General features: G+C 31.5%; 1 protein-coding gene across 2 annotated transcripts in view; it reads right to left on the bottom strand.

Moving 5' to 3' along the window:
* Positions 1 to 25,432, bottom strand: part of NKCC (sodium potassium chloride cotransporter) — a 143,086-nt gene that overhangs the window by 43,532 nt on the left and 74,122 nt on the right. For both annotated transcript variants that reach the window (XM_075369427.1, XM_075369417.1), the window contains 5 exons: positions 13,473 to 13,612; positions 12,072 to 12,272; positions 8,210 to 8,441; positions 6,023 to 6,144; positions 2,510 to 2,645 (listed from right to left, as the gene is read on the bottom strand). In XM_075369427.1, the coding sequence (XP_075225542.1) occupies positions 2,510 to 2,645; positions 6,023 to 6,144; positions 8,210 to 8,441; positions 12,072 to 12,272; positions 13,473 to 13,612 (831 nt within the window). The remainder of the gene's footprint in view (positions 1 to 2,509; positions 2,646 to 6,022; positions 6,145 to 8,209; positions 8,442 to 12,071; positions 12,273 to 13,472; positions 13,613 to 25,432) is intronic.

Here is a 25,432-nt window from a genome sequence, read left to right as displayed (position 1 = left end):
TGTTTGTTTAATTCATCAATAAAGAATCCAGTTTTATCACTGGAGAATTGATAGACTGCAAGAACCAAGATCAGTATATTATTTTATGTAATATTCTGAAGTAAGAAGTTAGCATCAGTAAATAAACTTGTGGTATTACAAAAAGAGCAATGTATTTTACAACATAAACTACAACCCCACTTTTTGATTAATATTATAATAAATTTCAAAATTAAGAATTTCAAATTGAGAAATGTGAGATTAGATTAGATACATTCATAGATTCACAGAGTACAATAATGTCAAATTTTCCATTTGTGAAAGAAAAATTGACAATGAAGCTATTAAATTTGTTGTTACTACTATACACATTTATAAGCAACATAATAATACTATATACATTTTACTGATCTCTATTCCATGACAGCATTTATTTTAATTAGTTAAATGCACACATATCAGAATATTCATAATAGTATGTACATCAGAAAAACCAATTTTATTTTCAATTACAGCGTATAAGAATAACCAATAAGAATTACTACTTTTAATTTCTACTTTATGTCTCAAGAGCAGTCGACCTGAGTTTGTACAAGACTAAAATTTACTGGTACAGTTAGTTACATTATACTGATAAGTTGCTAATGACTTTTAATGGTTGATGTGACCGACTATAAAAGTATTAAAAAAAAATAATAAATAAATTCCATCATCAGTTAAATATGACTAAAAATACATTTACCTTTTGTTAATAAATACTAATTAAAATTACAGCTCGTTAACAATAAATATTTCTGACATTTTCAACAAAAAATGTTTTTATGAATGAAAATATTTTGTTTTATAAAAACAAAATAAGAAAAAACTAGATCTAAGTCAAACACAGATTAATTTCCTTGCAAAAGTAAAATATTGAAGAAATAAATTTTAGATTTCTTTTATTATTATATTGAATTACATTTTCAACACTAAAGGAGAATTATCACTATTTACGTTTCTCATTTGTTCAGATTAAAATTTACCGTTACTGAACCATAAATACTTTATTTTATTTTATTTATACTCCTTTTTAAGTAAAATACTCACTTGTTTTTATCAGGTGACGTAGACTGATGTATACATTGTTATCATTGATAACAAAATGTAATTACATTTTGTCAAATGATATACAGTATTTGATGCATTATTTTACCTGCACTCTTGTTATTTATTTTTCAGTTATTTTAGTCTCATTAACTCAAATATTTTATTATAAAAGTTGAAAAATTTTTATCTTCTTTTCATAAGCAAGTTCTAAGTAGATTATGAACTAATTTATTTTCAGCAAAAAATGGAATAAAATTTGTTATACAGTTAAAATTGTTCATCCAATCTTCATTCACTTTAAATTGAAGCTCCACATATTTATGCAGTTTTTTTCTAATGCACTGCTGCAAATTCTTATCTTTTACTTTACAATTAGAGATATCTTTTTCAAAGTCATCACTTTTAACGTTCATATTTGTTATTAATATTTATCTACTTTTAATGTAGTTCATAAAAATAATTATTTAGTTTAATTCATTTATATTACGTTTAAATAAAGCAACTAAATAAACGTTTTTGTTCCTGCTTTAATTGTTCAGTACAAATTTTAATTGTAGCTTATTGTTCAATAATAATTATTTCAAATTTTGTATTTTTGTTACCTTTACTTAATTTTTTTATTTTCTCCAAACCCAGACTCTAGTATATTTGCGTTTTATGACAATTATTGTATTTTAAATTTAATTAGAAATAAATATTTTCAAATTATAAAAATAAACTAAACCAGACACTTAAATAAAAAAGAAAAACTAAAGAATCAAGAGCCTTACAGTTCAAACTCACTCCTGGTCATAAAGTAACATATTGAGCTACACGAATACAAACAGAAAGATTAAGCCATACTGCTTACTCTAACTAATAAAATATTTTTTTATTGACTTAAAAATGTTGTGTTTTAATGATTAAAATTTAAGACAATAAAATACTGACTACAACAATTTTGTTGTAAATAAAGACAGGAAGAGATTAATTGATTCTAAGTGACTCGCTGAAGGAATGAAAAATCAAATCGTGAAATGAATGCTAATGATTTTACTAATGTAATTTTACTAATGTATACGCTAATGTAATTGTACAAATCTCATAAAATGTAAAAAAGAACATTTTTATCAAAATCATGAAGAAAAATTAATGTTTTTAATTTATACAATTATTTCTCTGAAAATATGATTTCACTTCAAGTTTACACTTGACACTGTTATAAGTTTGTGAAACTGCGATAATTATTCAGTTAAAGAGATGTTATTAAATTATGAATATAATATTAACTGAATAGTTATGATGTAACTAAATCACAATTTAAATAATTCCATAATGCTTATATATATATAAGCATCCATATTTCAAAATATTTCTTTATATTTTATATTTATAATTTCTTTATATTTCTACAATTATTATCTAATGAAAATAATGCAGCAGAAATGAGTATATGTTTACTTACGAGGATTTCTGTAAACAACAACAAGGTACAAAGCAAAAAATATAGTAAAAGTCAATAATGAAGTAATCCAGTTTATAAGGAACATTATGACCACACACATGACAACACCAACCAAACTAAGCCAAGTATTGTAGTACTGTAAACAGAATAAAAATATAAACATAAAAAAAGCTTTAAAGCTAAGGTTAAATTCCACATACTAACATACTTAATGTATATAGAAAATATTCACAGTTCCCAAAATTTACTTACTTATGAAAAAACATCAGTGAATGGGCATAATTATTTCATAATGAAGATTTATTACTGTAATCGTACACATTAAACATAAAAGAAGGTCAAAACTATTGAAACTTTTGGATTCAGGTAATGTTTTAACCCAGTTACAACAAAATGTTTTGATTTTTTCCTACTCCACTTATTCATTTTATCAGATTTCTAATGAAACCAGGAACAGAAAGAAACATTCAAAGGCCCTGTTGCAAAACACATCAAAAAGGAACAATCAAATTACATATTAATAATCTACATGAGACTTAGTTTTCTGCATCTTCCATGTTTCAAAGAATATCACATTCTCAAAAAAATTTAAGTACACCATACCATGTAACTTTACTTTTTACTAACTTGTTTGCTGTATATGTTAGTTTAATTTTAATATTAGTTTAGTTTTAATTTTACTATATATTACATAAAAATGTATTACTAAAATAATATTAATGATATATTACTATTATTATTATATATTAATTTTAATTGCATAATATTTATATAATAAATATTAACTTTTTTTTTATGTAATACTGTTTACTTCAAATTTTTTTGTTTTCTTTGCAATTTATTTATAAGAGTTGCTCTAGTACATAAACGCCTTTGTTTAGAACCAGCCGTTTAGCCAGAAGTGAAACAGAAGAGAAGTAAAGACTGAGAGTGAATCTAAAGTGAATTGAAAAGTCAAGGGTAGGTATTTTTCAGACCCAGATATCTTGTGATTGCAAGAGAGAAAGGTAATTTCTCAAAATGAGACCATTCTTGATTGGTGGGAGATTACCAACTATGTTAGTTTCCCTGTCAAAGAATTACATAAGACATTTAATGTTCTGTATTTTAAAATTATGATGACCAAATGTCAAAAATTCTGGTATTAAAGAAGAATGGTGAGTTTCCCACACTTGTTCAACCAGATAACAATTAATTTGTTGAAAGATGTTGGGTGTTACAATCCACTTAAGTGTACTGAAGAAGAAAGAGTAGAAGAATTATCTAGTCAAGGTGTGATTCAATGCTGAAGAATGAGCATAAAAAGAAACAGTAACTTTCTGCCTCCTTCTGCTTTAACAGACATCCTTGCCCAAAAAGGTTCTTGTTGGCATAGATTGTCTAAACGTACATGAACTTTCGTATCGCAACTTATCCAATGTTTTAAATGCCAATACTCTGAACACACTGCAGTCAGATGTGAAAGACAACAAATTTGTGTGTCTAGTAAAGAAAGTCATGAAGGCAAGCCATGCAGAAAATTGCTGTTTGTGTCAGTTGTAAACAGAAACACAACTGCCATCCCAGAAATTGTCCAATTTACAGAATGGAAACTGCAATTCAAGAGCCAAAAACACTGCAAAAACTCAGCTATCTTAAAGCAGGGAAAATTGTCAGCAGCTGAATTACCTGGACCTACTATGCCATATACAGAAGAAATTGCTACCTCTTTCTCGCCAAAAATTAGTGTAGATTAATCAGCTGCTCTCAAACCTTGCGCCAAGTTTGGCACCTATGGTTGAGAGAATAATAAATAACAAAATGAAATCTTCATCCTCAAAAGAATTCTTTAAGATCTGCCCAATTACAGCCACCAGTAAATATTTGGAATAAATTTAATAAAAGCACATCTGACTCTACTAAAAACATAAATAAAATTGATATTTTAATATCAGTTTCTACATAATAACAGTCATAATAAACTGTACTGGCACAAGTACATAATTTACCAGATACAACTATTAAGAAAGCAACTGATACAGAACCCCCCAAAAGAGCTTTCAAAGCCACTTTCTTCTGATGTAACCTCATCTCCCAACCACAGAGACCACCCAAAATAATATAAGAGGTGACAGTTTCTCCCCTTTCTGAGGCATGATTTGGGATGAACCCTGTCGTGAGTGTCTACTGTTTCTACCTCTAAATCAGCACTTATTCAAAGTGCTGATCCATACCCATCCTTGTTCACTGTCTGCCGCTTTCATAGTGTCCGACTCTGAAGTTGGAAGCTAAATGGGAGTGACATTATAATAAATAATGTATTACAATGTAATGCATTACAATGTATGCATATGTAATGCATTACAATGTATGCATATGTAATGCATTACAATGTATGGAAAAGAATAAAAATAAAAGGGTTGGCCACAAGACAACTCAGACACTAAATGTGTATCAAAAATGAGTTGATTTTGCAATGGAAGATCAATGGATGTTTATCAAACATCCTGTTTATTCTGTGTGTTATAACAAATAAGGCAGTGATGTGTATTTATAAGGATTCCAGGGCACGCAAGTATCTCAGGAAATGAAAGTGCAGATGAAACCATCAGATTGATAACAAACAACAAGAGTATAATCCCTACTCAAGTGTCGGATATGAAAAATCATTCAACCAACATTTTTAGAAACAAAGAATGAGAAGATTAAACCCCAAATTAAATGCAATAAGAATTACTCCACATAAAAAGAAGAAAGATGTGAAGAAACTGACTCATCAAGAATAAGTGACATTGACCACACATTGAACGAGTGAGAATTGGTCACACTCAAATAAATTTATACATGCTTATCAACGAAGAAAGACCAATGACTAGCATATGTGACAAAACACTACCTGTTAAGCACCTATTGAAGAGTGTACAATGTATGGAAATTTCAAAGAGGTATGGATTAAAAAAAGATATTGCTGCTGATTTGAAAAATGATAAAAAGAAACAATAGTTGCTTACTGTCATGCCAGCGGATTGCTAACATAATTTGTAATAAGCCTTCAGTGAAATAAGGACTTGTGTTGTGGTTGACTGCCAATCCCTTGTGTGAAAAGCTGAACATAGGTTTTCTCTTTGGTAATGTCTATTACCAAAGAGAATGCGTATTTTATTTAAATATTTTTATGTTAAGTACAATTTTGTGTTTTTAAATGTTCCACATATCCTTTCATCTGATGATCCTGTAGGTGATTTTTTAGTTTTAAATTGTGGCCTTAGCCAATATATATTCAAAAAAGTAATAATAATAAAAAATTCAGGATAATATAATTATGAATAACTTGGTGAGTAAAAGCAGATAATATTTGGCTTTAGTAGCAAAGACTTAGGATTGGTTTCAATTTTTTAATTTTTTTTCAAATAAAATCAAGATATATTACAAACAAAACAATTATAGATAATTAGAATTTAGGGCAAGTAAAGACATTATTGTATTACTAGATATATAAATAAATAATATATTAGAAATAATTGTATTACTTACCTTAAAAGTAGGCCGCCATCCGAGTGGGCCTATGAGTCCAGCGTGAAATGTACAAAAGTTAATAAGAGCATATGATGCTAGATAAAAATTTGAAATAAGAGGAGCAATTATGTTAATCTGAGCTAAAAGAAAAGAAAACATTGTTAGTTTTTTGTATATTGTATCTCTTCAAGTAGTAAAAAATTTATAATATTAGCATAATAATTAAATTATATTATTAAAAGAGAATCAATTTCTATGAATACGTAAACACGCAGAATATTGATAATGTTAAAACCCTCAAAACAACATAACACATTCACTATCTCATATTAGAAGTTTTGATTGTAACAAACATTATAATTTACATACTTAAGTTTCATTAGAACAGTATATTTTAACTAATTAACTAATAACATAATAAATTTTTGGATGTCTACCAGAACCAATTGAAATTTAATTTAAAATTGCATCCATTAAAAACTATTGTTGAATGCTGACTGAGATAACTAGTACTGAACCAATTTTTAAAATCAGCATAGAAATTTGGTTCATGAAATATTCAAGTGAACTTACAATGTTAAATTTCCTCAGGTATAAGTTAGCAGAATTCACCTAAAATATTAACTTTATCATCACAACATAATTAATTCTTCACAATACAAAAATTTCCATTTGAGTAAGAAAGGAGTGACAATGACTAATAACATGATGAACATTTTTTCAACTTTCTATTTAATAACAGTCAGGGTAAATAGGTTTTGTTATTGCATGATTGTGATTTCAGTAAACTAAACTATCTGAAAATAAATCAATTCTTTTGAAATTTGAGGAAAACTATTTTTAATGTGTGTTTAAAAAAATGTAAAATTCATCTACTTCTTTTGCCTAACCATGTAACACAAATGAAATTAGATTAACTTTTTGTAAAATATGTATAACAAAATTGAATATCCATAATTACCTACAATCAGACATTCCTTGGAAGAAGTACGAGATAACACTCATATTTTATAAAACTATTGTTAATTCAATATCACCAGCTCTATTATTTTTTGTTTATTTAAAAGATTTTTTTAAATTCATGGTAAAATTATTTATATCTCTACACATGTACAATTAGCCTACATGTGGAATAGTAGCAACTTTGCCTGGTTCAAATCCCACTCAGGCTTGGCACTTTTCACATTATTACAAAAATGTATTCCTCAACTACCATATAAAAATGCAATTCTAACTGGCCAATCAGCCTGGAGATGTATTAAAACTAAATCTAAAAAAAATCAAAAAAAATTTAAAAAATCTTAATTTTTTTCATATTTATCATGAATAAAATGGATTTTGTTCTGTACAAGACAGCCTCACAAAAATTAATTAAATTATTTTTAATGCCTGTACAATAGGCACAACTTTACCAAATAAATTATCAAAAAAATCTACACAATATGATCTATATTTGGCAACTGGTAACTCCTACAAAATTACACTTTAATCTTCATAAAGTGCATTGTAGATGGATATATTTAAACATTTTACCAATTATTTTGAAGTTTAGTAAAACGTTTTTGATTTTAACATTAGCTCATACCTGCTTTGTAAAGGTCCAATATTAATATATCTGATAGTTAGTGAATGAAATTTGTTATTGTGTAGATGATTTACAAATTTTATTTTTTTACTAAGTAAACAATTTATGTTATCTGTGTATAGGACAGGGAATCCATGCTAAACAACTGTGATAAATTAACTGTAAAATAGGGCCTGGAAGTTATTAGTGAGGAGTCTGTTCCACCTTAATTAACTCTGAAAATTGTGTTATTTAAAACGAAGACAAAAGAGTAGTTAAACCATTAACATCTAACATCTGCAAATTTACCCACTTTTAATTTCTCTTTCATAATATAAAAATTGTATGCAGCCAAAAGCCTCTGTAATAAAAATATTATCTTTTTTCATGATTCAAACTACTTTTACAGTTCCCTTATACAGAGGAAATGACACATTTCTTCTAACAATAACAGAAGTTAATTCTGAATAAGGATACCACCTTAGTAGGTTTTTACCATGTAGGTGACATACCAAAAACTTCATTTAAAGTAGTTAGCTTTTATGAGGATATTGAACACAGAAGTACATAAAAACTCATGTTCATGACTATTACTAGAAACTGCCAGATTTGAATAAAAATTATTAGAATTAAAAACTTACCAATTAGTACAAATAGAGATGAAACAATGAATGTAAGAACATAACCACGATATGGTTCTCCATGTTTGCCGTACCCTTTAGAGAAGAAAATTAATCCTGGATAAATACGATCAACACCAAGTGCCTGAATCAGTCTTGGTACTGATAACAGATTGGTTAAAGCAGTTGACAATGTGGCAGCAAAACAACCAGCATAAATCAGCCATCCATACACTGACATTAGCTGCATCACCTAAGTGTAGGCCAAAAATTATTTCAGTTTGAAGGTAATCTTTAACATTGAGAAGCAAATATTCAAAGTTCGTCATTTTGATAATATAATACCATGATATTCAAAACTAAATCAAGTTCAGATTAATAATCTATGACCATTTAAGAATAAAATAGTACAATACAAATTGTACTATTACACATGAACACTGATTTTTGGATTGAATATCATTTAAAAAAATTAATAATTTTATATTGTGTTTTCTAACCTAACTGAAATAAAGGATTCAACTGATTTGTTTTAAAATTATTTCTCTAATTTTTAAGAAATTTTGGGATACTTTTTTCATTATTTTTCACTATATTTAATGAATATGAATTTTTTTTTTTTTATTTCTAAAAGTAAATTTTTTTATTACAAAAAGTAATTATTATTCTTTAAAATAAATGAAAAAAAAATTATCTGTACATTTCTTTTAATTATAATACTAACAAACTACATTTTTACAAAAATTGTAATAAATTAATTATTAATAATCTCATTCTGATATTTATAATAAAAAAGATAACTATAAAATATAATATGGAGAGCAAAATTGTAAAATATTCTACATCGGTATGATAAAAAAATAAACTTTAAAAAATACATTCAAGAACACTTACAAACTTATAAATACAATAAACAGAAATCTGATTATACTGATCATAGAGGAAATACTTTCTAGATTACGATGTCAATTTTATAAATCAATAGTTAAAATTCTAAATTTCTTACACTTGAAAAAAATACACATTGGTAAATAATGGCAAAGAAAATATAATTAATGAATAAGTACCATTTTAACATGATGACTGGCTGAGGGAAATAACATATTCAATTTAAATTATTTAAATAATTGATGGATGCAGTCTTTACTTGGTGAAAAGCCATAATAACAAAAACAAAATGAAAATAAAATATGATTTATTGTTTTTTTATTTTTCTAAATTATTCAAAATTCATAATCTACATTTTAAGGTACATTTAAATGTGGGATCAAAATAATAATTTAATTTTCTTTCAATAGATTGAAATAACAGCAGAATAATTCATTTTATTTTAATGAGTAAAACAACAAACATCTATCTCCTCAATTTCAAATTTTTTATCAAGATTTTAACTAATTTATTACAACAAAAAAAAAAATCAGTTCTTAAGAAAGAGAGATCTCTACAAAACTGCTCAAATTAAAACCACAGAAAAACAGTGCCTGTATATATTTTTGTTTCATTAAGGTGATAAAATGTATCTATAATTCACATTTAAATACATTTATTTAATGCGCTTTTAAAGCAAGGCCAGTGCCACATTTTTGACATAAAAATAAAATATCTTCCCCAAGAGTCATAACTATTTGCTACATAGGTGTTTCAAATTTTGTAAAATTTCACAGCATAAAATCCCATTTCCAAATAAAAAGAAATTATTAGATAGACTAAAGTATTAATTACACATTAATAAGGTTTTTTTTCTTGTTTAGCCTCCAGGAATTGCCGTCAGTTATTACTTCAGAGATGATATGTATGAGTGTAAGTGAAGTGTAGACTTGTACAGTCACAGGTCAACCATTTCTGAGATGTGTGGTTAATTGAAACCCAACCATCAAAGAACACCAGTATCCACAATCTAATATTCAAATCTGTATAAAAGTAACTAACTGCCTTTACTATGATTTGAATGTTGGAACTCTCAACTTCAAGATCAGTTGATTTACAAAGACATTTTCACACCTACCCGGTCGGTACCTACTCGGTGGGTTATTAATCAGGGTTAAGATAAATTAATTGTAATCCTGCAAATTTCATAAACATTGGTAAAAGTGTTTTTTCCAGATACAGATCAACAAATTTATAACTGGCTAATTTTCTTTATGTTGCATAAAATATAAAGTTATACGTTGTATATAAATATGTACTTGTACTTCAGAAAAGTATATTCCCACCAGTATTTAGTCAGTCATCAGTTTTATGTACTATGTAAAAAAATCCATTTACGCCATTAGTCAGATAAGATTCAAAAACTGTTATTCTTCAATAAATAAGAAATTAAAGAAAAAGATAAATAGAATTTTAGTGCATCTGGAGCCTTTTGTTAAGTTAATAGAAAACCAGGTAAGATTTTTAAGACCAGGCTTTTTGGTAAGAGTTAATAGAAAACCAGTAAACAAATGTGCCATGAATCTAAAAATGTTGCAGCCACACAGCAGTTCGGTTCAAAGGACTCTTATATAAAGCCAAAGAAGTACAACTTCTTAAACCCTGGAACCTCTTTCATAACAGGGCTGAAACATTGCTAATATATGAAAAAATATGCAAGCATATACGTCATGAAGGAATTTTTTTTATCTTAAATTGCATAAGCTAAAAGATCTGAAAATCTATTTATTTAAAAAAAAAAAAAAAACAGTTAAAATCAGACTTTTATCACATTAACATCTGAAAAGTCTGTTTTTATTACCAATGTTGCACAAAATTAAATAAAATATAATCAACCTTTAAAACAAGCCAAAAATCCAGCCCTGGTGATTATCAACTTATGAGATATATAGTTTCAAAGTCAGGCATCAAGTTTATTTTTATGCAATTTTAATTTATTTTTATTTAATTTTTTTCATTTTTAGTTTTTTAACTGATAATAATTTTTGAACATAATCTTAAACTTACAATGAAAACTCGGGAACTTTCTTACTTGAACTCAGGACTTCCATGAAAATGGTGAATAAAAAAAAGAGTAGCTTAAGTAATTTGATTTGGATTATTTAGAATCTCTCTTAGATATTCTACAGAGTTAATACATGTCAATGTGTGTATGGTTCATCACTCCCATTATTAAATAAATAATATGGAATATGTTTCAATTTTTTTTTCATTTCTTTCAATGCTAAATAATGACTAATTAAATTTGTCGTAAATAAACTAACTGGTGAAACATTAGTAACACTGCAAAATAATGACCTCTTTATTTATTTAAAAATAATTAGATCAATTAAAATATTAATTATAAGTAATATAGATTTTACTTTCTGTAATAAATAAAAAAAATTAAATTACCAAAATTAAATTTTGGTACCAAAATTTAACTGATTCCTTAATCTGAACTTTAGATAGAAAATTTTTCTTTAAATCAAAAAATGGCAGAAATAAGGAAAACAAAGGGGAAATCATAATTTTTTCATAGAACATTTTTTGTACACTTTGATATACAGAATCTAAAAATGAACAGTTAAGTGCATTGTTTTGTTATAACCTTTAAAAAACACACTGTATTATAAAAAATTTTAAGATATATTATTGTTTGAACATTCCATCAATACACATCTCTTAGATATATATATATTTTCTATAAGCTGAATTTAAAAAATAAAAAATAAAAAAGATAATATAAAAAATAAAAAAAATACATTAAAAAAGAAAAATTATAAAAAATTTTCAAATTTAGTAATTTAATAACCCGATATAAATTTATGAACACATATATAAAATATTTTGACATCTGTTAACAGAGTATACTGCCTGTAATAGATAACTTTTTATATGATCACAGACATGTAATCTTGAAGAAGAAAAAATATGTGCATTAATATATATATATATAAATATACTGATATATTACCGAGTAACTGTTATGCAATCCAAATATACAAGTACGGTTGAAGCAGTCATAATAAGGTATACTGGAGTTAGTCAGTTCAGAAACATTACCACTAGCATCACGCAGCTCAGCTGCTCCAGCAAATAATACAAATAGTATATAAGAGAACATTGATATAACTAGTGACAAAAAAGTTCCTTTAGGAATTGCACTAGCTGGATCCTGAAAAAATAACATAATTGAAAATCAAGTCACCATGAAATACAAAGTACAGTAAAAAAATTAAAAATTTAAAATTAGTGAATGTTCCTCCTGAATGCCATCTCACAGTAAGACAGGCAATTTCAGTAAGGGAAGCAATGCACCCAACCTTAGTAATAGTGTATGACACCGAACAGGTGTCATACACTATTGAAACCTGTTCGGTGCAGCCAATCATACGTCAATTGTGAGCTATAACTGAGGGAAAGTATGTTTTATTCATAAAACATTGATCCCAAAAAATATAGGAAATTTTGTTTCATTCCAAAAAGTGCTAAAGAAACAAAATGTACAAATTAATTAATAGTGCTACTGCAGTATTCATGAAGATGGTTTGTAAGCAGTATGAGTGATTTCATAATGGTTGTGAATCGATTGAAGATGAAAAGATCAGAATGTTCTTTCAACCTTAAATGATTTGATCAAACAAGGATTAACTATTACATAAACTTTGAATATTAAAAAAGGTATTTAAAGCATTTAAGAAATGATATACATGAAACAATTTGGAGAATAGAGCAAGCGATTTTATCCTCAATAATGGCAGCATAGCTACACACATTGCTTCTGGTACTGAAATTTTTGTGAAATAAAAATATTACAGTGAAACCATACTTACCAGATCTGGCACCAGGCATCTTCAGGCTCTTCACCAAAGTCAAAATAATGACAAAAGGTAAATATTTAGAGTAAAAATTTGTTTGAAATGAGGTAAATAAGAAGGATTAATATTAATGTGTCTTATCCTAAAATAATGATTTATTTATTTAAACATTCACCATATTTTTTTATTGTGATCATTCCATAAAAAAATTAAAATTGTTATAAAAAGTAAATTAATAATTTAAGTTCAACTGTTTCAAAAATACATGTTCTCCATAAAAAAGATGAGTTAGTCCAGATTTATAATCCATTTTTCTCCAGTTCTATCCTGTTAAAAATGTTTTAAACTGCAATGCTATAACTGGAAAATTGTTAAAGAAAAATGCAATATTAAATTAAGTTAAATTGTTAAATAACAATGTTGTAAATTATTCTTATTACTTAATATTCTTTTCTTTTATTTCATAAAATTTAAATCATAACTCCAAAGATTATTAAATTTAGTAACTTCTATCTTATAACACAAAATCAATGCATATACCATCAAGTTTGACTAACCTTCAGATCACCAGAAATATTGGCTCCAGCTTGTATACCTGTGACTGAAGGGAAAAATATGGCAAATACTGTGAAAAAATTTTGTTGTTCATTTTCAGTGAGTCTGTAGTCTGAATACCAGTTATTTTTAAATACATCCACTGCAAAATAGAAAATAAATATTCTCAAACATAAAACACAAAACATTCAATATGTATTTAAATCATAATTTCATAACCCATAAGCTTACTATTACTTAGAAGATTTTGTATGATTTTTAAGGTTTTTACTTTTATCTAACTGATATAAGGAAATTAACATTAACAGTGATAAATATATATATATATATATATATTTAATTTCAGGTACTCAAAAGTAATATGATACATCTCTATAAATAGAGGAAATCAGTTCTGCTGGGTGTTAGATTCTGTGTACAGACCTGGATAAACAAATTCCAAAATTTTACAAAACATACAAGATTAAAAAAAAACATATACCAGGTAATAATTTGAAAAGTTACTATATTTATCATTCAACAGCAATCAGTACCATCATATTTCTCTTTGCAGGCATGTTTACCATTCTCGAGGGAGAAACTTTTTAAATTATTTTCAAAGGGGTGAAACCCACCCACTACACTACACCTACCCCAACTCAAAAATCTTCTTGGCAATGGAAACATTTAATTACATTAATTGACAACCCCAAAAAAAATAATGAATTTTGATAAAAAGAGAATTAAAATCTGCCCAATGACGTGTCCAAGCTACATATCTCGTTTAAAAAAAAATTAGAAAACACTTTAAGATGAAATTTTGTGTTTGTAATTTAAGAAATAATTTTCACACGTTTAATCCACAGATTATGATTATTTCAAATGGTTTAAGAAGTAATATCATGTAATTATATTGTTATTTTTGTTGGACTAAAATTTTAAAAAGTACTGCCCCAAATGGTTTTTCGCACCTACTGAGCGCAGGGGTGGGCGGATTTTAATTCTCTTTTTATCAAAATTAATTATTTTTTGGGAGTTGTCAATTAATGTAATTAAACGTTCCCATTGCCAAGTAGATTTTTGAGTTGGGGTAGGTGTAGCAGAAAAAAGGTGGCAGAATATAATTTTTGAAAAACCATCAAGAAAAAGGGCTTCATCGGGAAGATAAGATAAGGGCCAAAGTATTTGTCTTAGATATACAAGGTGGTAAAAACGAACCATTTATGAATTTTCTGTAAGACCACTGTCGAGGCGAGAAAATGCCTCAACGCGGGTACGCTCCCGCCGGGCACAGTAATCAGAGAGGTCATGACCACTGAAATATTGGGCGAAGATGAGGTGCTGAGAAATAGAGGAGATATCTCCGTTCTCCTTACCTCAGATGATAGTAAGGAGAAGGTTGATCAAATGCTGGAAGAACGAAAGAAAGTAGAAATTGTAGTAATGGCGGGCGCCGCACCCATAGTCGTGGCAACAACCAGCGGTAGGATAGGAACGCTCACAAGGAAAGTCCTTGAATTCTGGGCAAAACAAAAAGGATCGGAGGTAGCCATGTTCCTATCAGGAGAAGATGAGTGATAAACCGGCCACCCCCCCCCCCTACGAACACGGTGGTTGTCTGGAAGGAGGGGGTATCACATGCTGACCTTCTGAAAAAAGTGAAAGAAACTAGTGGTATCGAATTTTTACGGACATTGTGTCCGTAAAAAAGGGTAGAGGCGGTGAACTCGAGGTTAAGCTTTCGGGAAAGGAGGCCTCCGAAAACTTAAGACAAATTAGCCACAGCCACGGATGTTATTGCTATAGACTAGGCTCCTGGATCCAAGAGGGTAATCTTGCATGTTAAAAATCTAGACATTGATGCTACAAAAGAGGAGGTCGCAAGGCCATCAGAAAAACGTTGAAGAGAGACATAGGAATGAAAATAACGTCTCTACGTCCTGCATACGGAAGTTGCCAGAACGCGACAGTTATCCTACTAGATAAGGATGCCAGTCAGCTCTCGGCTCCGGCCGAGTAGTAGTCCGGTGGCATTCCTGTAGAATTGAAGTTATCAAATCGAACTCCAATTGCTTAAGGTGCTGGGAGCCTAGCCATACGTCGTCGAGACGTACAGGCCCGGACCACACGAACTGCTGTTACAACTATGGTGGGTCCGGGCATAGGAAGGCAGAATGTAAGGCTTCCCAGAAGTGTTTGGCTTGTGGAACTGTCGGGCAATCGATGGGGGCCAGTGTGTTTTTCAAACATGAAGATCATCCTACTGAATGTAAACTAGAGACGGGCTGCGCAAGACCTTGTGCGATAGACGGCTAACGAGTGCGACGGAGATTTCCTCATTATCACGGAGCCGAATCAGGCTCGAGTGTCCACTGACCCGTGATGGACAGATAAGGACTCAGATGTGGCGATTATAAATGTCTCGGGGCGTTTGGCTGTGGAACGAGTCACCGCTTGTGATAACTTCGTCGTGGTTGAACTCACTCGCTCTGTTGTGGTGGGAGGATACGTCTCCCCGAACTGGGAACATCAGTTTTCAGTAAATTCCTTGACGACTTGAAGTTATGTGTCAGGAGACAGAAAAAACCGGATATCACAGCTGGAGATTTTCATTCCGAAAGCCTAGAACTAGGTGGACTCCGGGACACAAGAAGGGGCTTTCAGTTCGCAACGATGTTAGCTACCACGGGCCTTGTGATCATTGACGAGCCAGAAGTACCCACCTTTACAAGGGGGACGTACGGAGCTGTCCTAGATGTAGTCGTGGTCTCAGCGAGAATACACAACTAGGTAGAGGACTGTAGGGTCTTAAGGAAGACCACTGACCAATGACAAGGCTATTCTGTTCCAGATAGAACATCATGAACCTAGAAATGTGGTGGCTCATGCAAGATGGAAACCCAGTGACAGACAAACTCAACGAATCCTCCAAGTCATTACTAAGGGCACAGAACTGAAAAGGTTGCATGAACCTGCAACACTGACTAAGCTCTTGCAGGAAGAATGCCAGAAGTATTCGAATATAATAAGATCTAACAGTAATCAAGTCTACTGGTGGTCCGATGAAATTGCTGGACTGAGGAGAGCAACATACAGGGCTACAAGAGTACTACAGATGATGAGGGATAGACGATCGGATGATGTTGACTAGGCTGAGGCGGAGTATAAAACCGCTAGGAAGAAACTAAGCGCTGCGATTAAAAAAGTAAAATCAGATGCTTGGTGTAAATTAATTTCTGACTTGGACTCTGATCCCTGGGGAAGAGGCTTCCAGGTGCAACTAAGGAGCACTTAGGAAGCAGACAAAGAGGGCAATATTATCCCTTTTCTGTCTTGTGGAAAAGCAGTGGACTGAGATTCTCAGTGATGAGATTCACAGGTTCTCTCTAAAGGAGTTACAATTGACGACGAAAAAGATCAATAAAAAGAAAAGCTCAGGTCCGGATGGGGTGCCAGGGTTGGTAATAAGAAGATTGACAGAGTGCCATCCCTGGGCCCTGTTGGAGGTGCTGAACGTGGCCCTTGGAAGGGGAGACTTCCCCTACAACTGGAAAGTTGCAAGGATAGTCCTGGTCCTTAAACCCGGAAACCGGATGCAGACAATAAGAATTACAGACCTATATGTTATATTAATTCAATAGGAAAACTGTACCAACGGATGATTGCTAGACGGATACTGGAGGAGATAGAACTCTCCGGTGGTTTCTCAGACAATCAGAAAGGCTACATCCAGGGGCAGACTACTGTTGATGCTATTAACTACGTGATGCAAACAAGGCCGCTGGAACAAGGAGGAAGAGACAAATGTTAAGTTTTTCTGGACATACAGAATGCATTTAATAGCATTTATGTGTGGTGTTGGATGCGCTGCGAGCAAAACGTGTGAGCAGATCATCAAAAGGCAGTCATCAAGAGGTATCTGCACAAACGAACTCTACTGGTGGATAGAGAGGATGGACGGAAAGACTTTAATACGTTTGGTACCGTCCCACAGGGTTCGGTCCTCGGGCCAATACTTTGGAATACGTATGTACGTGTATGACAGCCTTTTGCGCAAGGAGTTACTGGGGGGCTCCAAAATGGTCACGTACGCTGACGATTTGACCCTGTTGGTGGATGCAAATACAGAGGATTGAGTTAAAGAATTGGCCAACTAAGCCATAAGAAGAATCAGTGGCTGGCTCAGAGAAAGGGGAATGGAGCTGGCTCCCAATAAGACGTCGGTGTTGCCGATGGTTGGCGCGGAAATTGAGGAATATGGCTGTTGTAGTAGACGAGTGGGAAGTTGTTGTTATATTGCCTTGAATTAGACATTCATGAAATTGGCTGTTTAAACTGTTAGAACTAGGCGCAGGGTCTTCGATCTTCCGCGGTTAGGTTTCTAGCTTAGTTCCTGAGGGCGATGTGGTAGCTTATGTAGCTTTATGTCTTCTTCGGAAGGCATAAAACCAAAATCTACTATCGGGGTGAACTTACCGATGTAGATGTCCATCGGGACATCTGCATCGGTGGCATCTCAACGAGGCCTGAACTGAACTCTGTGGAATGTGATCAGTTTGAGGGCGAGAAGATGTCCTCCGTTAAAGCCACTACTGGCTAGGAATGGAGGGGGTGGTGTAGCAACCTGAGATGCTACGAGGGGGGGTCTTCTCCCCTCGAGGGAATCAAGATGTTGTAGTAGACAACATCTCGATATTTTTTTTATTAAAAAATAAAGGAGGACAGGGTAGTTAAGCACTAAGGGGTATACTTGAAGAGATCCAGGAAATTTACTACCCATGCTAGGGAGAATGTTGCAAAAGCTGAAAGGACCATGATTGCTATAAGGAAACTGATGCCGACAAAGTCTGGACTCAGACCTGATGTAAGGAAGCTTATTTTATCAGTAGCAACATCTGTACAGTTGTATGCAGCCCCGGCCTAGAGGTCAGTTTGAGAAATTAAGAGGAGCTGAGGGCTTTTACAGTCATTCCAGTGTAGACTGGCGATTGCATCAGCAATGGCAGATTGGAAGAATGGCAGGCGTCCTGGGAAGCCTCAACTAAAGGAGAATGAACCATATGTCTGATTCCTCGACTTGTATTCCCCCTCCTCACCAAAAAAAAAAAAAAGATGTAGCAGAGAGCGTGGGTTTCACACCTTTGAAAATAATTTTAAAAAGGTTCCCCCTGAGAATGGTATATATGCCTGCAAACAGAAATACAATGGAACTGATAGTTCCATATTAGGCTGATAGTTCTAATAATTAGGCTAGTTGTGTGATCCACAACTCATTTGTCAATTAATCAAAAATTCAAAATTGTTATCCATAAGGAACACTTGCACCTTCGAAAGTAGTTTAAATAACCAGCTTAGCATTCTTCCTTTAGAGAGCCATCTCGCTTTTGTGTGTAGCAGTAACTGAATGTGGTCACTGCCCATTTCAGAACACAATTACAAAAATAAATAACAATTAAGAGCCTGAGATTTAATAAAACTGATCATCTTGACAACCTCCTGCAGAAGATGTTTAAATTGTTCAGGCATCTATTTTTTATTGTTAAAGCTTCTCTATGGATGCTGCACTGAGTGAGAATAAAATTTTCTGTAACCAATTATACTTTGGTGGCAACACCTCCTGTATTATATTTTCCTGCAGTAGCTTGAGCACAATCAGAACAGAAGCCAACACACTTCTTCCAGTCCAGTCCATTTTCTGCAAAGAACTCATCCAGATTATTGAATATTTCATTGGCAGTAGTTTGTGTTGGTAGCTCATCACAAAGTAAATAATCCTCTTTAATTACAGTTTGAAATACATATTGATTTAACCATAAGTAAGCATATTTTCTTACATCTCTGCTTTCTTCAAGTTGTATGGTGAAAAAAAAATCACTATTTTTGACTTTAACTATTAAGTTCTCTCTAATATTTAATGCCACGCTTTAAATTGTATGGTGCATAGTATCATCTAACAATGCTATCGCATCTAACTATTATTAGTATACTAGTATAGTAGTATGATGACTCAAGCAACATACAAGTCACCATACCTTTCACAGCAGATAACAACAGCTCTTCAGCAATTTTATAGCTTCTCCACACTTTGCTATTTTTAAGCTCACTAAGAAAGATGTCTCAACTGTTTTTTGAATACTGCCTGTAAAAGGCAACCTAAGTTTCTTTGTGGATTTTATCTCTGACAATTTTTGAACAAAATAATACTTTGGTTTGTTTTCTAATGTTGAATGTTTAGTACTAAGATACCGTTTCAATAATAGTCTGAAAGCTGTTAAACATTTTAGGGTAGGTTTTAGAGGTACCATGAGAACTTGTGTAACACTTCTTTTGTAATGTGTGAATACAAAGTCGAAAACCTGCTTGAAGGGTTGCGGGGCATAGCCAATCCTTGAATTTTTAACTTTGCAAAATTTTATTTGCAAAAAATCCATGAGGTATTTTGAAATTTTAATACCTTCAAATTTAGTGTTTTATGAAATAAAAAATAAAATAGTTAAAAATTTTGCCAGGCCGTTTTAAAATTGTATTTCATAAATACCGAAAAAATACATTTGGGGCATGCTGAGGTTTAGGCAGAATAATGATTAAACCATAAAAAAATATTTTTAAAGGACAGGCCATTTTGGTGGGACTTTTTACCTGCCAGGTGATCAAGAATGTTATACGTGAGCGCGAGTAAGTAACGCTATGGGTATGTTGAAGGGTGAGAGAAAGCGTGAATCGGCGGCCGACTGAGTTGAAGCGTGCTGCGATGCGATTGGCTCTACTCACCCAGACCACGTGACTTATAGCAGGGTGTAGTAGTTGGAAAAAATGTTGGAGTAGTTAAAAGATTCTCATTCGTAGTGAAATATGTGCAGTTATAAAAGTGCTAATTTGTTTTTATATATATATATATATATATATATATATATATATATATATATATATATACAGAGTGTCCCATATAAAACGCAACCCATCAATCACTTATCCATGAAATTTCAAAAGTCAAGCTTACTTCCCTACTCGTTACTGAAATGGACTCGTCCAACATCTGAACATCGCGACAACGCAGTAGAACACTACCGATAATAACAACAATGCAATCATAACGTTCAGTGTATTGCTAGAGACAAGATGGTGTTTTCGCTAGATGAACGTGTTTTCATTGTTGAGTCGTACTTCAGTACGAAATCAGTGGTTGCAGTGCAAGATTTGTTTCGCCAAAAGTACCCAGATAAACCAGCTCCTAACAAAACATCAGTATTAAGGTTAGTTGCAAAATTTAGAGAGACTGGTTCTGTTAATAACAAGGAACACAAAAGATCTGCGTCAGTGTTGAATACAGATACAGTCACTGAAATCAAAGACCGATTACTCGCCTCGCCAAATAAATCGATCAGACGTTTGTCTGCTGAAATTAATTTGTCTAAATCAACTGTTCATCGGGCGACCAAACAATTACAATTACGACCTTATCGCATTCAAACGGTTCATCAACTTCTTGAGCCCGACAAAGAAAAACGGCTACAATATTGTCAACGGTTCCGTCGATTTCTGCGCGAGGGAATTAATGTTATGGATTCGTTATTTTTCACAGATGAAGCACGGTTTCATTTGGATGGCTACGTAAACAGCCAAAACAGTAGAATTTGGAGTGCTGAAAATCCCCACGTTTATCACAAAAAACAACTACACCCGCAGAAGTTGGACGTGTGGTGCGCGATATAGCGGAAGAAAATAATCGATCCTATTTTTTTAGAGTACACCATTAATGCAGAACGATATCAGGATATTTTATTTCAGTTCATTGCACTCTTGGAAGAGGAAGGCAGACACTGCTGGCTACAACATGACGGTGCGACGTCACACTACGCAGGTTTAACTTCTGATTTCGTTGAGGAATTCTTTGGTAATCGTGTTATCGGTCGAGGCTTGTGGCCACCAAGATCTCCAGATTTGACGGCAGCGGATTTTTTTCTACGGGGTTACCTCAAAGAAAAAGCCTACAGCAACAAACCACGAACACTTGAACATATGAAAGTCAATATTGAACAAGCTGTATTAAATGTCCAGCCATAAACTTAAAAAAAGTTGCAAGAAACGCTGTAAAAAGAATTGAAGCATGTATTTAAGAAGATGGCTGCCACTTCCAATATTTACTCTAAATATAAGGTAATGGATGGTAATAATAAAAATTACATTTACATTTATACATGGCTTTTTATTATTTCAATACCTACCAATATAAGGTTGGGTTGCGTTTTATATGGGACATTCTGTATATTACTCATAAAAGTGAAAAATTTTGTGTTGTATGATTTGCACAAAAATCGATGGAAAAATAATTCCTTTAGTGGCAAAACTCTACATAAAATTCTGAAGTGTTGGAAATTCGGCAAAAACATGGGTTAAAATATAAAGAAATTATTTTACCATCCAATGTTAACCTAAAAGAGGGTTATAGCAATATGTGTATATTGCTATAAAAATTACCTCGCTTTAATGAAGAAACATTATGACGACAACGCTTCAGGAAAATCCAATGTATCTTCTTCATTAGGTATAGTACAATTTTGCTTTTTATTACATAATATAAAATAATATAATCACAAATAGCTAAGATATTCATAGTCCTTAACTAAGATAAATCGTGTCTTTCCGATAGACTAAAACACTCATTATACAGACTATAGGGTATATTTATATATACTATTGTTATTAGGTATATATTTTACCTACGTAACTCAATACAATAACTAACATCTGCTCGTCTACGAATTTATTATCTGCTTAAATTTCTACAGTTGCCTCAATGAATGGAATGAAAAATTTTACAACTAAAATACTTTTAACACTACATAATTTTGGAAAATACAAAGTTTACTAAAAATTCATGTTTCGTATTTCATTAAAAATTAGTTAACAATTCTTAGTATAACTAATATTTTATTTAAATTTTTCGAATTTTAATATTATTAATTATTAGCATAAGGGTTCAGTTAGTTACTAACTTAAAGTTGAATTTTTTTTTCTGTAATATAAATTTTGTATTACAGATATTTTATCATCCAGCAAACGTGCTTCCGGTTAACAAAGTGTGTGTGAAGCATCAATATCTCGAGACATCGAGCACACATTTAGAAGAAAATGTATTAGGGACTTCAAAAGAGCCGGGGAATCAAGATGTTTGTAATTTCTGTGGCGAAAGCTCCAAAAAATACAAAGGACAATGTCAACCTCTTAATGCTCTCGATAAGAAAGTTTTGAAAAATCTTTAATAACGTACATAGAATTTATCAATGATACTGAAGTATATAAAAAAGTTCAAAGTTCAGACTGTATAAATAATCGAATCTGCCGAAAAGATTATTTCAGTAAATTGCAAGAGTATCAAGAAAACCCAGAAACGAATTATAACAAAATTTAAAATTACATCAAGAAGCTTTTGAAGAAATTTGCTGTCTTATTAATGAAAGTATTCTTCAAAATAAAACATCTTACTTTTTCAGTTCATTATGCAACAGTTAATTGCGTATAATTACAAACATTGCTACAAAAAGGGTAAAAATACGACAATATACTCTCAGTAAAACACATTTTGAAACAAATTTTTTTAAAAATATAAAGACGAGCTACAAATTAATTAATGCATAATTAAAAAACTGTTGGGCCGACAGGTTATTATGTTAATGATGATTTATTTACACTAATAGAAGAGGAAGAGCAAAATTCTGCTCTCATTCTACGACGAACAATTTTAGGTATGGAAAAAACACATTACCATAAAATTTGAAAACATCTGATTTACTGAAGGGTGAATGTACGACACCACAAATAATAAAAAAATGTATTCGGCAGTATTGCATGGTTATCGCTCCAAAAAAAGACAAAAAAAAACAGTGAATGTGAAAGAAAAAGTTCTTCATTAGCTGAAGGTTTAATTTTTAATGTTTCAGGTCGAAAAATTTAAACAAGTAAATAATATTACACTTGCTATGGCACTAAAAAGTATAAAGAGTTCTCGAAACGTTGTTGAGATCATAAATAGGTAGTATGATAACTGCGCAGCTGCCATGTGATTGAAGAATTGTAAACGGAGGCTACTTTTTTATCTTCCAGTCGACCAATATTACGTCCTGAAGGGATTGTCAGAGCAAATGGCTAATATTCTGGAGTAGCATTTGGTAACTTTGATCGATTTGTTGGCATAGCATCAGGTAAAACACATTACACGACACTGTTGGTGCAATGTACCAACAGTACATTGGTACAATGTTACCTAAGTGTGCCTCTGGTAGACTATATAGAAGACGATGTCTCAGATGAAATTTAAAAAATATATCAGATAATGATAAAGATAAAAATGAAACTTCAAAAAATGATAGTAATAAACAAATACGAAAAAGACAACGAACGTTTGATGCTATTACTCCCGAGTTGGATTCATAATGTAAAAAACTACGAATGGCTGAAACTTTATTACCACCTACAGATGATCAACGTCCTATAATTCCACAATCATTGCAATTAATAAAAAAATTTTATATATTTTGGATGTTGTCACATGCATTAAAAATTTCAAATACTCCAGTGCGGGTTGAGTAACAGCAAATTTATAGAAGACTTCAACACTTCTAAACAAAAAATTTGTTATCTCACACCTATCAATTTAGGTGTTATCTCACACCTACTTCTAAGAATGTTTTTCTCTAAACCCTGAAAGAAAGTCAGAAAATCGCAAGGTGAAGCAGCCTCATATTGAAGTATCGTACGATTTAGCTGTCGTTAAAGTTGCGATGCAAATTCAATCAAGTGAGAAGCCATTATTATATGGCAGTAGGTGTAATAACGATTACACCCTCTGATGGCAGTTGGATTAGAAATTCTGCAGTTTCAATTTTTCTTGGAAAGATAAAAAATATAGATTCCAGAAAATTTACGTGTAGAACTGATGGAATTTAATAATCAGAAATTATTTTATAATGCTTTATTAGAAGATAGTGATGCTTCAGACCTCGTATCTTCATATCTGACAAATAAAGAAACCTGTTTGAATAGAACTTATGATAAAACTCTTCAGTTTTATATGACATACATATATCTCCTCAATTATTATCAAATATTAAAAGCCGCAGTATACGGACAGGGGATTTTTCTGTATTTAAATTTATTTGACCAAAAATAGCATCTTCTTCTTGTGTTTAATCAGCCAAATTATGCGCGTTGGTTAGTTAAATATCACGATAATTTAATTAAATTAGAACAAACTCATCCACAATTAAAAGAAGCCATCGAAAAATAATATTTTAGAATCCAAAGAACCGATAAGTCATTTTATAGACAGCCAATTGATCTCACTCTGAGACAGACAATCAACGCAGATGTTGGAAAAAGATTAACCGGTGTAATACATTTTACCAACTCCAATTTTTCTGCTCGGTAGCACAGGGGTTAGAACCACGAAATTGGATCAATTATTATATCATATACCTACGAGGCTTCTGGTTTACGAAAATGGCAAGATATTACAGCTGATTTGGAAAAATATAATATAAAAAGAGATACTAAACAGATTCAATCATTTGTCAATGCATTCTCCAAATTTATGAATCCATTCGATACTAGCATCGACCAACAACGACTTTTCAATATTTCGAATTGAAAGCTTCAAATGCAGTAGAAGATTTTTTTGATAAATATTGAAGAAATAGGTGCTAAATTAAGTGACAACTTTATTTCAGAATGTAACGAATCTGCTGATGGATTTGAAAAATCTATTTTAAAATTAAAATTAAGAATTTTCTATTGATCTGGTCAAAGACCTGTTGAAAGTGGTGACAAGGTTCAAAAAATAAAAATGCAACGTGATTTGTTTGGTAGAATGCCGAGTTTATTTATGGACTACCCGATTGACTTTGAAAAAAATTTATGTTATCCTATAACACCTATACCGATGTCAATATGCCGTTTAGAAGGAAGAATGTACCAGACAGAGAAA

Source organism: Lycorma delicatula, chromosome 1, assembly GCF_047948215.1.
Source record: "Lycorma delicatula isolate Av1 chromosome 1, ASM4794821v1, whole genome shotgun sequence".
Taxonomy (NCBI): domain Eukaryota; kingdom Metazoa; phylum Arthropoda; class Insecta; order Hemiptera; family Fulgoridae; genus Lycorma; species Lycorma delicatula.
This window is presented reverse-complemented; position numbering and strand designations above follow the sequence as displayed.